The sequence below is a fragment of the Balaenoptera ricei genome, chromosome 6 (genome assembly GCF_028023285.1).
Source record: "Balaenoptera ricei isolate mBalRic1 chromosome 6, mBalRic1.hap2, whole genome shotgun sequence".
Classification (NCBI taxonomy): Eukaryota; Metazoa; Chordata; class Mammalia; order Artiodactyla; family Balaenopteridae; genus Balaenoptera; species Balaenoptera ricei.
The window spans coordinates 22,627,225-22,640,411 of record NC_082644.1 but is presented as its reverse complement, the minus strand read 5'-3'; the positions used below and the strand labels follow the sequence as shown (position 1 = coordinate 22,640,411).

Sequence of the window (13,187 nt, the reverse complement as noted above, 5' to 3'; positions counted from 1 at the left end):
CCATATGCAATCCCACAGCCCTAAAACACATATACTCCAGGATTCCTGCACACACACATAACCTACACCGTCTACTGGTTTCCAAACACACAAACTAAAGTCTCACATCCCCCAGAATACATACCCCAGAAGCCCCAGGAACTCAAAAACACACACAGCCACAAATAACCTATTCAAATACAGCTGATCCTTGAACAACTTGGGGGTTAGGGTGCCAACCCTCCATGCAGTGGTTCTGCATCCATGGATCGTGTAGTAGTCCTGTAGTATTTACTGGAAAAAAAATCCACTATACGTGGACCCGTGTGGTTCAAACGTGTGTTGTTCAAGGGTCAACGGTACATAATAAGTCCACCTCACTAATACTGAGAACACACATACAAGCAACACCACTAAATTCTTCAGGCATTACATTTTGAAATAGACACATAGAGGACTCTAAGCCTCCTGATATACTCACAAATCACAAATACACACACCCACAAACTACTCATGAGTATACACCCCAAATGCTCAGACACACTCAAAACAGAAAAACACCGACAACCTCTGCAGTCTTACTAATATACATACACAATTCTCACACACCTATGGACACACACATGCAAATATTCCCAAGCCCTGAACATACAGATCCCCTCCCAAACACTATACATTATGCTACCTCTCCAGAATACAAGCTCCCCACCACTACCCCAACATATAAACTGTATATGTGTGGGGGGGTGTTCATATATATATATATTTCTACCCTCACCCTGAATATATAGACAGACCACCTCTTACTCCTACCAAACACATGTATAAACACCCTAGCATTCTCCAAAGAAATACACTTTGAATACTCCTAACAACTTCATACCTTATGAACAAACTTTGATAATGCATGAACCTGATGATGGACACACACACAGATTAGAATACACAAGTAAGATACATGGAAGTGTCTCCAGCAAACCATTTATGAAACAATTTCCTTCAAATTACTTCAAATTATCCCTAGCTATTAGGAGCCAGCTCACACATATGCAAGTACTAACAAATACCCATATCACATATTTCTAATACATAGAAATGCAATTGTCCAACTTCCCTGTAGAAACATAGAACCCCACCTCTTTATCAGATACACATATACTCACTTCCCAAAATACATAAGCTTCAGGGGCTCCTACTGAAAATTACAAATGCACAGCCTCAGCAAATATTCCTCCAAGTGGCCATGCCCCTTGAATACACACACAAACTCATTTAACACATAACTCTCCACAAGTCCCAAATGCAACCACAATTACCCAGAACACTACAAATATGCAATAATATCATCCTATATGCCCTTTTTCCAAATACACATACAGTACCACACTACTGGCATATACATAACCCCACATTCCCAACCTCTCACACACAATTAACTCTGCCATCTTGCAGAATACAGAATCATACAAACACAACATACCTACATACACAACATCCACCAGTCCCAGAAAATAGTCACAGACTTGCCCTCTACACATCCAAGTATACATAGACAGCTCCTGAAAATGCACACACACAAACACCCCATAACCATACAACATGCCCTGAATACACAAATGATCATCCTACATTCCCCAAATATACAAAATAAACAGACTGGACACCCAAAGTAATATACACCACTACTTTTCCTGACATTGCCCTTATGCATATGCAGATAATCCTTCCAAATCCACCATTAGACACACATAAATCCCCAAATTCGTGGGTGAAAAAAAACACATGTAAACATATTCCCCAAACACCAAATTACAAACACCTAACCACCAACTCCTTGAGTATGCCTGTGTCACATCTCAACACCCTCCAAGTACAACACTCACTCTTACACACTCTCACAAAAACACAGGCATGACCTCCCTTCAGACACAAACATCCACAGACAAAACCAACCCACACATTTGACTACATATCAGATTCCCACCAACCAATTAAATATGTACAGACCCCATCTATGCTTGCAAATCAATCATGATTTGACATCAGACTACAAATACATGTTTATTACCACATTCAGCAAAGTTGCTCCCATCACTGACAAAAGAATGCAGTTTGGACATAAGTGTTGATTGATGTTTTTATGATAAGAAGGAAGACACTAGTGAAACCATGAGTGTGTTCCTTCGATCTTCACTCATTTTCCAATCACCTGAGCTACACCTTTGGAACCAGATGAGGGTTTTCAACTCGCAAGAACGTCCCTCTAGCTTTTGTACTCTTCAGAACGTGCAGCCTAGAACGGCACCTGGGCACCTGTTTAATAGCTCACACACACTATTTCCCCCCCACTGTAGGCCCCGCAATCACTGAACCCTTCATGCAGCCGGCTCCCCAGTGGTGCCAATAACCCTGGGGTAAACCCCTCAAGGGAATCGAGCTCTATGGGGGCGTGAATCCACATTGTGGGGAGTCTCCTTACACGGACAAGGGCACAAATAACCCACAGGGTGAACAACAGCGCAGAGCGGTGACACCTGAGGGGTGAAAAGTCCCCGTACCCCTTACCTCAGGGTTCCTAGAATTGACTCCAGAGGCGGCCATGACAGGCCCCGCCCCCACCAGATGGCCGTTGGGGCCCCACCCTCCGCGCTCGCGCATGCGCTCCTGTCTTCCGGAGCCGAGCCAACTGCCCCAACAGACGCCAGGAGCCGTGGGAGGACGGTGGTCCGTGTGCCCGAGAGCCCCGCCCCAGTGGGCGTGCGCAGGCGTGCAGGCGCGGGGCACACGGGCATCTGGTCCTGCAGCTCTCTGCCAAAGAGGAGAGAGGTGGAGTGTTGGGCACGCTGCGGAGCGTCTCTGGCGACGCTCCTCGCCAGGAACTTTCGTGATGGTCTCTTCTTAAAACCAGCTCTTGTGAGATGTGCACTCGTGATTTTTCTATTGCACACGTGAAACCCATGCACTTAGCTACAAAGAGTTCTGGAGAGCTCCGCTCTAAGCACAGTAGCCTCAAATTGGGGCAAGTGCTTTCATGCACTTTGGACTGCAGTTCCTTGGTTCTTGTTTATGCCTTTCAAAAAACAGTAGGTCCTTTTTCCTAGCAAGCCTGAAGTTTCCGTTAAAGAACAATTCTAGCAAAGAATTCAGACCTGGGAAACACTCTTAAGATACTGTCTCCTGACTCCGTTCCTAGAGTTTTTCCAAACGCATTTACTCTACTAGAATATTTTTTCTCAGTGTATTTAATACATGGAGGTTTTTCAATAAATGTTGATTCACAGGTGTTTCCTTTGTACGGTTTTTTTTTTTTTTTTTTAAATAACTTTGAGAGAGAGTGGACAATCTGGGCCAATTTCAACACAGCAGGTAGTATGGGAGCAATTTTACTTTCCCTCTTTCCTTTTTTGTAATATCTTGCAGACTTTCAGTTGGCATTAAAAACAACAACAACAACAAAAATAGTAGCGGGATCAACTTACTGACCTGACTTTGTAATACTTCCCAAAGAAACTTCAATCATCAGATCCTCTTTCTGGTCAATTGCAAGATTAGAGCATTTCTCACTCAACAGGATGCCTCTGAAGACCCCTCACATCTAACGGCACTAAGCGCCTCCAAGTGCACAGACTTGAAAACTCCACAAGACACAAACATGGTATCTCTTCGTTTCTTTAATGTTTCGTGATTGAGTGGAAGATGAACTGTCTTCTGAGGCTTGTGATGCATGTCCAGAGTTGTTTTTTCTCAGTAGTCAATGCCTGCCCGCAGCCTCTGTGCAGGAATAGTCAGAGACCATGATCCAAAGGACTTTTAGATACTCCCTTCTGTGACTGCTCTTCCCAAATTACATTTGGGCTAATTTGATTATCTCTGTCCCTGGGGTGTAGGATTTTGAAGTATTACAAAAGTGATTGCAGAATTGGGACTGGCTAATTTTTGCACAGTGCAATTTTTGTATCAGTGGCCTTGAGAAGAGTCCTTCAAATACTGTATCAGAATTATGAGTGAGAATCTTGTAAATAATTGGTTGAATGACTGAACAAAGGGAGGAAGCAACAAGGAAGCCTGCCTTTCTCGAGTGCCTGGGTACAATATTTTGCCTCACCATCCCTCTAGTATGAAGTTATTGGTTGAAAATCATATGAGTTTTCCTTCATTGTAAAAGCTCCAGTACTGAGCGATATTCCCAAACTGTTTATTTTTTTCAGTCCCCGACAGGAGTTTCTTTAGATATAAAGTTCATTTAGAAACTTTATGTCTAAAGTTTCTTTAGATATAAAGTTTCACCATGATGTTGCTTGAAATATTCTCACCTTATCTTCTCATCTTCTTCTGAGTCAGTTTTTCCTGACAAGGGGCAAGGAACTTCTTAAGCACCAACAGGAGTCTTTTTCACACTGTGGAACAGTCCTTCTAAACCTCTGTTTCCTTCCCCAACACCCCACAATCAGTTGGAGTTCTACTGCAGCTACAGCAGTGAGAGAATCTCGTCTCCCAAGAGGTTTGGTTGCCATCCTCTGAGGTTTTCAGCCTTCATCTCCCTTGACAAGTTTCCTAACAGTCCTCTCTTCTCACAACACAAAACACGAATACTCTTTCATATCATTTTGATAGTGGTAAACTGACTGACATGGATTCTCAATATGAAAATAATAATCAAACAAGTTTTGTAAAAGGAATGCTACCATGATTCCCACGTAGATGGGGCCATATGCAACGATGAGCCTAGATGGTAAAGAGCAAGTGTATGTAATGCAGACAGGAAATTAACAAACTTGTAAGCAGGGCTTGCAGGCTAGGATTTAGATGGAAGTGGGCTTGTCTGAATGGGGATTGGACACTGGTGTATAAACTCTTGGCATTGTGTCAAGGTGCACATCCATCTCATGGGTAGTGGACTTTTAACACCTAGAAAAACCAGGGCTCTAGGATGTTTAGTCCCTTTAACATAAGGAAAGAGAAGAAGATTTTCTGCCTTCTTGTTCCTTACTTCTGTCCTTACCCCTACTAAGCCAAGATGTTCAGTGCTATATGATGGCTCTTCCAAATCCATTTCATCCAAAGAGCCTGCAGATTTTGTGTATGTTTACAGTTGTGTTTTCTGTTGGAGCCAAGGTGCACACTTGAGTCTCATCACTCCAAGTTCTCTTTCTCATAAGGATGAGTAACTGATAATAGCTTAGTATGTTCTGATTTTTTGGTAGTGTTGCCAGATAAAATACAGATTTCGAGTTAAATGTAAATTTCAGATAAACAGGGAAAGAATTTGCAGTAAAACTATGTCCAAAATGTTGCATGGGACAAAGTTGTACTAAAAATGAATTCATTGTTTATGTGAAATTCAAAAGTCAAATTCAGTTAGGCATTTGTTACTTTTCTTTACTAGATCGAGCCACCCTATTCTTTCAGGTGCTTTGAAATTTAAGAGACTAGAAATTCTTGTTCTAGGAATCTAGTGCAGAAACAGAGGAGCCACGATACCCGTACAAAGACAATCACTGAAAATAACCTCAGATATATAGGAACGTATATGAATTTTCAACTAGAAAAAAAATGAAGGCATTTTAAAAAATGAAAACAGATTGCCTTCGTTTTTAGTTGCATGACGTATCTCTGGGAAGATTTTAGTGAAAGAGATAACACTGGTTTCCTCCGGGAAAGAGGATTGGGTTGACAGGGGAAAGAGGTGGGAGGAGGACTCGCCACTGCATATTCCAATTTGCACAATTTAATTTTGAACCATGAGAAGGTGTTGCTCGCTTAAAATATTACACTAAAATCATGTAAAAGGTAAAAAACTAAATGTTTTACAACCATGGAATACTATGAGAAAGACATTTAGTGAATTCTGGTCTTGGACATGGGGGCTGCATGACGGTGTTTTGATGGACGGGGGCTTTCCAGCCCAAAGGATCATTAGTAAGGCTGGTCCTGCTGGATGTTGGTTGGAGCACAAGGACCACTCCCTTAGGAGTGATGTACATACAGCAGTCAAAGACACTGGATCTGCTGAGACAATCCTAATTTCAAATACTCAGTTCCATGTGGCCATAAATACCCAAGTGTTTATCAGACTAACAGTTCTGAATTTTGTTCAGAAAGTCTAGTCTCTGTTGAAGTAAGTCAAGAGCCAGGTAGGAAGCAGAGTGTGTTGAGGGACACAAAACTAGGTTGATGGAAAAAGAAGTGAAAGGAAGGGACCGTCAAGTCCAACCTCGGTGCCGTGAATCAAAGAAACAGTCTATAAACTGCGTAAAGAGGCACACGCCAATTGTGTTGCCACTGTGTGAGGTGGAAGGAACTTCCGGTTCTTGCCTACCTGCCAGAGCCCTCGTGGAATGTCTCCCCACCCCCACCCTACCCAGACCCACGTGCCCTCTGCCCCTCCCCCACTGCAGAATGTTTCAGCCACATTCTACTGTTATGACTCAAACGTGCCCCTCCTTCAGTTGGATCCTGAGCGTCTGTTGAAGCAGGTCACTCTCTGGGTCCTGGTCTTGACTTTTCTCATTGAGGCTACCAGGCAGCAGTAGTCCGTGCCCAAGCCTGCAGGATGGCTTCAGAAGGAGGTAAGCCTATAGGCTGGGGGTGTGTTCTCAGAGACCCTGCCATCCCTCACATCCTTCGGGTTCACACGTGACACTTCACGGTGGGCACACAGTTGGACTGAAGTAGAGGGAGAAGAGAGCACTGGACACACGAGGACATTTCACCTGGGGAGACTGGGGAGCCTGAAGAAACCTGAGACTGCACTGGGGAGGAGGGGTCATTGGAGGCGGATCAAGAGGAATTGCCCTGGCTATGGAGAAAGGATGGCAGCAGGCAGGTTGATTCTTTCTAGAAGGGAGAGAAGCCACTTTGAAACGTGTGTGTAAGGATGTGTGTGATGTTCTGGTAGTGACACAGGGAGGGTCATGAGGAAAGCCTAGACCTGTATTGTGTTCCTGAGGCACCTGAAGCTTGCCTCACCATATCTTTCTAAGGGATTTGAACAGGAGCATACTGTATCTAAGGGGGCCGTGGGGAGAGATGGTCTTGGTGAGAAAACTATTCAGTGGGGCTGTGTGTGGCCACACCTGCAGTGAAGTGTCCTCTCCGAGAGCTAGGCAGGAGGTTACTCTAACTGCCGCAGCCCACACCTCGTCCACTCCTGCCAGCCCAGAGCTCACTTCTCAGTTCAGGCAACTGTTGCTTGGGATTCAACAGGGGATGGGCAACCGTGTAACTTCAGCCAAGAGAGGGCTCAGGTTCCTGAGTTGTTCTGAATTGTTCTTCCTTTTGTGGAATCGCAGTTCTTCAGACTTACTTCATCTCATCCAGTATCTCATGGTGGACCCTCAGGCTGCCTTGAGAGGAAGAGTTTGTTCATATTTCCTGTCACTCCTTCATGGACAGGGGACAGATGTGGAGTGGGGTTGTTTCGGGTGGAATGTGTGTGAAGGCTGCTTCCTCTTTTAAAGGGGGAAGGAGTGTAGCCCAGGGGCAGGAAGACGATCTTCTGTGTTATTATTAAACGTCCTATGACACCTGTTCTGGTTAATTAGGTGCACCGTTTTGTGTACCTTGTTCTCCTGAACAGGGATGTGTTCCAGACAATTTGATCGCCATGGCAACTGGCTTATGCCTGCTTCTCAGATTGTCTTTCCGTTATTGGGAGCTGGAAGGGGAAGGACAACAGGCGGTCTGTACTCCCATGACCAATGTAACATGACAATTCCCTGGCCCTTGTTTAATCCTCTGCAGCCATCACTGGCTGTGAAATGACAGAATCTAAGGGACACGTGCCTACTTCTCACACACCACCCCCCCCAACCCCCGCCTCCTAGGAACAGAACTCCTGAGTGATGACAGTGACTCTGGGCACTGGGGAGGGGGTGGCAGGACGTGGCCCATGTTACGTGTCTGCTGTGGGTTGTTCTGAGATGCAGGTGCATTCTGGGCCAATGTTATGGGTTTGTATCGGGATTCCATTAGAGAGATATTTTCCAGCATTTTGTTTTGTTTTGTGAGGCTAGGAAAGAAAGAGGGGATTTCTACTGAGCATCAGGAAAAGGAGGACTGAGGAGGAGGTGGGACCCTAATATTTTACACAATACCTGTCCACAAAGGGCCTTTGGGTGCCTAGAACTTACCTTGGAGAAGGTCCCTACCTGCTAGTACGCCGGCTGAGGGGCATTTCTCACAGAGCGGATGTCCACCCAGTTCCAGGTCTTGGGAGACAGCCTGTGAGGCTTAGGTGCCAGGGGGTGCCTTAGGGAGGCTCTCCAAGTCAGTGCTTGCTGAGGCGATTTCTTCTCGGCAGACAGGGGTCAGGGACCTTGGTGGATGGGCGCGGGGTCACCAGTGGAATAATTCTCAACTGGAGGTCAGGGCATGAAAATCACTTGAAGACATTTGCACGCTGCACAGTTTCCCTTGTCCAAGTGTCCCTCACCTGTGGAGATTTACACTCTGATGCCACAGAAAGCCTCAGTCCCACTTGCCCATTCTCCTCCTCCATTCACTCCTTTCCTTTGCCTCCACAGCATCTCCAGTGCTGGGAACGGATGTGACCATGAACCCCGGTGCCTCCTTGTCTACTTTCACGGCAGTGCCCTTCCCTCCACCCATTCCTGGCGCCCAGCACCGGCCACCCTGGCAGCAGCACCTGCCACGTCCCCTCACCCCAGCATTCCCTCCTGGCAGCAGCCTGCTGCTGCCAGCTTTCCCCAGGACGCCTTTGGTGGCTAATGGTGGCCGTGGCCCCAGTGCCCCGGGGGCTTGCAACCTCACTGTCCAAGTCAGGTCACAAGGCAGGCCAGTGGAGGCCCCCCAGACTCAGACCTTTGTCGTTACTCAGGCCTCCCTCAACTGGGGCGCTCCAGGGGCCCTTAGCAGGAGTGCTGCATGTCCTGCACCCGTATTCATAGCAACCCCTGTGATGGGGACCGTTGTGACTGCTCCAGCTGTTGGAGTTAGTCAGGCTGGCAAGGGAGGCTGGACCCCAGGCTTTCCTCCTCAAGCTCCACCACCAGCTGTCCAGCTGACCCCTATCATTCGCCCAGTGAACTCTGGGCCATGGCCACATGGCACTTCCAGGGAGGGCCGCCTGGCCACCAACCAGTCCAACGCCTCGCAGGATGGCTCCTCTAACACCCAGAGAGAGTACAGTAACTTCCTACGTAGGCAGCACATCAAGCCCCTGGCCCTGAGACACTTTCGCCTGAGTCCTGATGCAGAAGCTTTTTCCTGCTTTCTCATGTGAGTGAACGCTCAGGGGGTCCTGAGCTTATGGGAGCTTTTAGATAAAGAGGAACTGGGGATGGACTCGCACGTTAGGTTTCCAGGGATACTGGAAGGAAGGTGTGAGGGCGATGTCCATGCTATGAGAGGGCACATTGTCGGTCACATGGGTGGGCCTGCCAGTCCGTGACATCAGGACTGAAATGTGCCCTATCTCAACGGGCCCCACCACCCTGTGAGTCTGGCCAGCTTGCTCTTCCATGATTCTCATGGTAATATGGACTGAAGACTTGCAGTCAGAGAGGGTCGTGGTGTAAGGTGAGGAGCCCAGGAGTGGATGCCGCACTCTCCTGTGGTGCCGTGTCCTTTCATACAGGACTTGAGCGTACATGACCAGGGGAGGTCACTTCAGAGGAGGGGGAGGAGCGCGGGGCCCAGGAGAGCGCTTTATGCATGCCTCCACTTCGTTGTGGAGAATTCCACTAGGAACAGGGTGATGGTAGAGCTCTCCTAAGGGCGTGGGCTCTCTCCCACTAGACTTGTGAGCCTGGCAGGCATTTCCATCCTAAACCTCCGGTCCCTGGTAAAAAGGGGACAATTACACTTCACTCAGAGGACTGTGCCGAAGACTCCTTGGGCTAATCTATGAAGTGTTAGCAGATTGCTTGGCACATGCCATGCCTCATTGATGATGGTGATTTTTATTATGAAAATGCAGCCTTGAGGAGGAAAAGAGCTCCCCAAGGCACAATGTCCCAGCTCTAGCCTGGGAGTGGATGGTCATCCTTGAGTGAGTGTGAGGCGGTGACAGCAGTGGCCGGGAAGGCTTGTCTTTGCCCTCCCAGACGCCCGCCTCTCACCCTCCTGTTGCTCAGTCATTCTGGGTTGAGTGATGTGTGGTCCACATGGGCGGGTGGGGTCAGGCAGGTGGGGGCTGGGCTGGGCCCGGAGACTGACCCCGAGGGCTTACAGCCCAGTGCTTCGATCCGTGGCCCGCCTGAATCCCACCATGCCGCTGGAGGAGGGACTGCGGAGGGCCGTGCAGGAATGGCGGCGCTTGAGCAACCTTGACTGGATGATCCACTACGAGATGGCGGAAAAGTGAGTCAGCGTCCTGGGCCCAGGGGCTGCGTGGAGGGTGAGGCGAGTGGGTGAGGGCAGGGTCTGGCCGTGGGGGTGCTCATCAGAGAGGACAGAGGAGAAGGGCTGTCACCCAGCACAGGATCCCCGCAGCCCAGGGGCCCTACTGTCCCCCGGAAACCCCTCCCTCACCTTGAGAGTTTGAGACTTCTGTCCTTCCTCCACCAGGAGCTCTGCCCTCCCCTGATTTTGACCTACCCTTGCCTTGACATGAAGCTCTCAGGACGGGGCAGGGTGAAGCTGTGAGTCCAGTAGGGGTCCAACTCCGGCCATATGGGCTGGGCCGGGGAAAGAGCTCCACCCGCCAGCCTGCTGCTTCCTTAGTGGTGGGTGGCTGGCGGCCACTTCACATAGATTTGGGACCACCTCTCCTCATGAAAAGTGCCCTGAGTGGGTACCCTGGCATCCCTGAAGAGGCTGGGGAAGCCAGCTGTCGTCGGCCCAAGGGTCTCCGGCCCTTCCAGTGTTTGCTCCATGGTAATCCCCTTGGTGTAAGAAACAAAAGCAAACAAACGAGCGCCTCTCAGAGGAAGGGAAGGCCTCTCCTCTAAGCTCAGCATCCACATCGTCCAGCCTCTCCTGGGCCCTGTCTCCAGGTCTATGTTCCAGGACTCTCAGTCCTAGCCCAGTGTCCTGGATTCGGGCAAGGACCCCTGTGGGGAACACATGCCTGTTCCAGCCTCTGGCTGTCAGCCCTTCATGTGGTTCTGGATGGGGACGGGGGCATGAGGAGGGTGCCCCCTGGGTCAGCCATGTGTCCCGTTGACCTGGTTCAATTCAGCGATCTGGGTCTATGCTGTTGAATGCCCTCCAGTGCTGGTGAGGCAGGAAGGGTCCCAGATCTTGTTATCACTTCCAGGAGCAGCTCTCTGCTGTGGACAGCACCTCACAGGGCCTTGACGGCCCCAAGGCACATCCTCTCCCAGTGCCTCATTCTTGGCTGCCTCTGTTGGGCTCCAGAACCCAGGCCTTTTTCTCAGGGTGGCCTGTGCCTCCGTCACCTCCCAGGTTCATGGAATTTGCGGCCGAGGAGGAGACGCACATTCAGCATTTGCAGTGGATGCAGTGCGCGCAGGACCTGCCTCCTCCAGCCCCACCGAAGCTGGATCCTCGGGGGCCCCCAGCCCCGAAAGTGCGCCTTCAGCCAGGCACCCAGCTTCCCACTGGAGCTGAAAGCACAGGTAACAGGAGCCTAGGCTTGGCCACCGTCCCCGTGTGGATCCTTTTCTTTCAAGACAGGGGCATTGGTCTTTCAACCAAAACAGCCACCGAGGCGGGGTGTGGGGGGGTGGGGTCTCAGCTGCCCCTTGTCACTACGGGGTATTGACTTGGTCAGTTTTGTAACTCCTCTCACACCTCCCTGTCAAAGGACCCCACACTAAGTCTGCCTAAGAAGTGGGCTTGATGGGGAGACCCCTAGAAATTTGGAGGTTCCCCACTTCCTTACTTGTGACTCTCTTAGATGACCCCCTAACCTCCCCTCTCCAGCTGTGCATGAGGCTTCAGATGGTCCTGACCCCTCCCACACCCACATCAACGTCCCCCAAACAATGCCCTCACCAACGTGCGCTCGGTGGTCAGGAGGTGGACCGGGAGTCCCTCACCTTCCTTCCCTTCCTCCTGCTCTGCCTCAGCCTGTGCTCCCAGGATGTCCGGCCCCAGGGCCCAGCCCTCGCACCCGAAGCCACACAGATCCCAGCGGACCCCGGAGCCCAAGGCGCCCAAGGAGATTCCCCCTGAGGCTGTGAGGGAGTATGTGGACAGGATGGAGGCGCTGGTGGGGCCCGTCCACTCAGCCAGAAGCAAGTCACATGCAGAATGTGGAAAGGACGGAAATGAGCTGAAGCAGGAAGAGGACGACGCCTACTTGGACCCGTGTCTCTTGAGCTACATTGACGAGCTGCGTTCCCGGGAAGACTCTGTCACCAAGGTAGGCTGGGTCTGGAGCCTGGGGTCAACAAGATGCCAGGGCATGGAACTCTCAGCACCCAAGATCTGGGTTCTGCTCAGGCCGATGGGACTTAAGCTCAGCTCCTTGTTCCTGAGCCCGGTGTTAGGGGAGGTTGACGCAGATATATGTGTGTATATGTTTGTGTCTGTGTGTATGCCGTTGTGTGTCTGTGTATGTGCATCTGTATATGTGCTCTTTTGTGTGTGACTGTGTATGTGCATGTTTGTGTGTGTGTGTGTGTGTGTGCTGACCATCCCCGCCTTGTGGAGGAGAGTGGGGGTGGGTCTCTGCTTTTCACTTTCCCTCCTGGTCTTCTTGTGTCACAGGCCACTCCTGGCCAAGGATGCTCACAGCCTCTTCTTTCTGTCCCAGGTGGAGGCAGTCATTCACCCTCGATCCCTGGCAGAATTGTTTTCCCCAGACCCACAGCTGGATCTCTTGGCCCTTGCTGAGGAGCTGAAGCAGGAGGAAGGACTCACCCCTGAAGAAGTGAGCCAGGGGAGGGAGAGGGACACTTAGGGAGCCAGGGGACTCCAGGGGAGGGGGGACCCCAGGTGATCCAGGGGACAGGGGAAACCAGGTGGCCCAGGGGAGCCAGAGGAGGGAGGGATCACAGGTAGAACAGGGGAGACAAGGGACACCCAGGAAGACCAGGGCACGGAGGGACCCCAGCGAGCAGGGGAGAGGTAGGGCCCCAGAACAGGAGGCCCACATGGCTCTGTCCGTCCCTTCCGTGCCTCGGAGGCCTGGCATGGGGAAGGGCCCTCTCTGGGGTGGGTGCAGCGCAGGGTGATAGGAAGGAGAGGATGGGGAGCCGGGAGCGGAGGGAAGGACACACAGCTGGGAATAAGGTGCAGGAGGATGGCAGGAACGCCACCGTGTCTGCATTTGGAGT

At 50.1% G+C, this 13,187-nt stretch overlaps 1 protein-coding gene across 1 annotated transcript in view; it reads left to right on the top strand.

Annotated features, from left to right (window-relative positions):
* The first annotated feature begins 6,532 nt into the window (after positions 1-6,532).
* Positions 6,533-13,187, top strand: part of LOC132367720 (NUT family member 2G-like) — a 45,853-nt gene continuing 39,198 nt past the window's right edge. The window contains exons 1-5 of the mRNA XM_059926305.1: positions 6,533-6,548; positions 8,505-9,219; positions 10,174-10,302; positions 11,350-11,473; positions 12,083-12,271. Coding sequence (XP_059782288.1) covers positions 6,533-6,548; positions 8,505-9,219; positions 10,174-10,302; positions 11,350-11,473; positions 12,083-12,271 — 1,173 coding nt within the window. The remainder of the gene's footprint in view (positions 6,549-8,504; positions 9,220-10,173; positions 10,303-11,349; positions 11,474-12,082; positions 12,272-13,187) is intronic.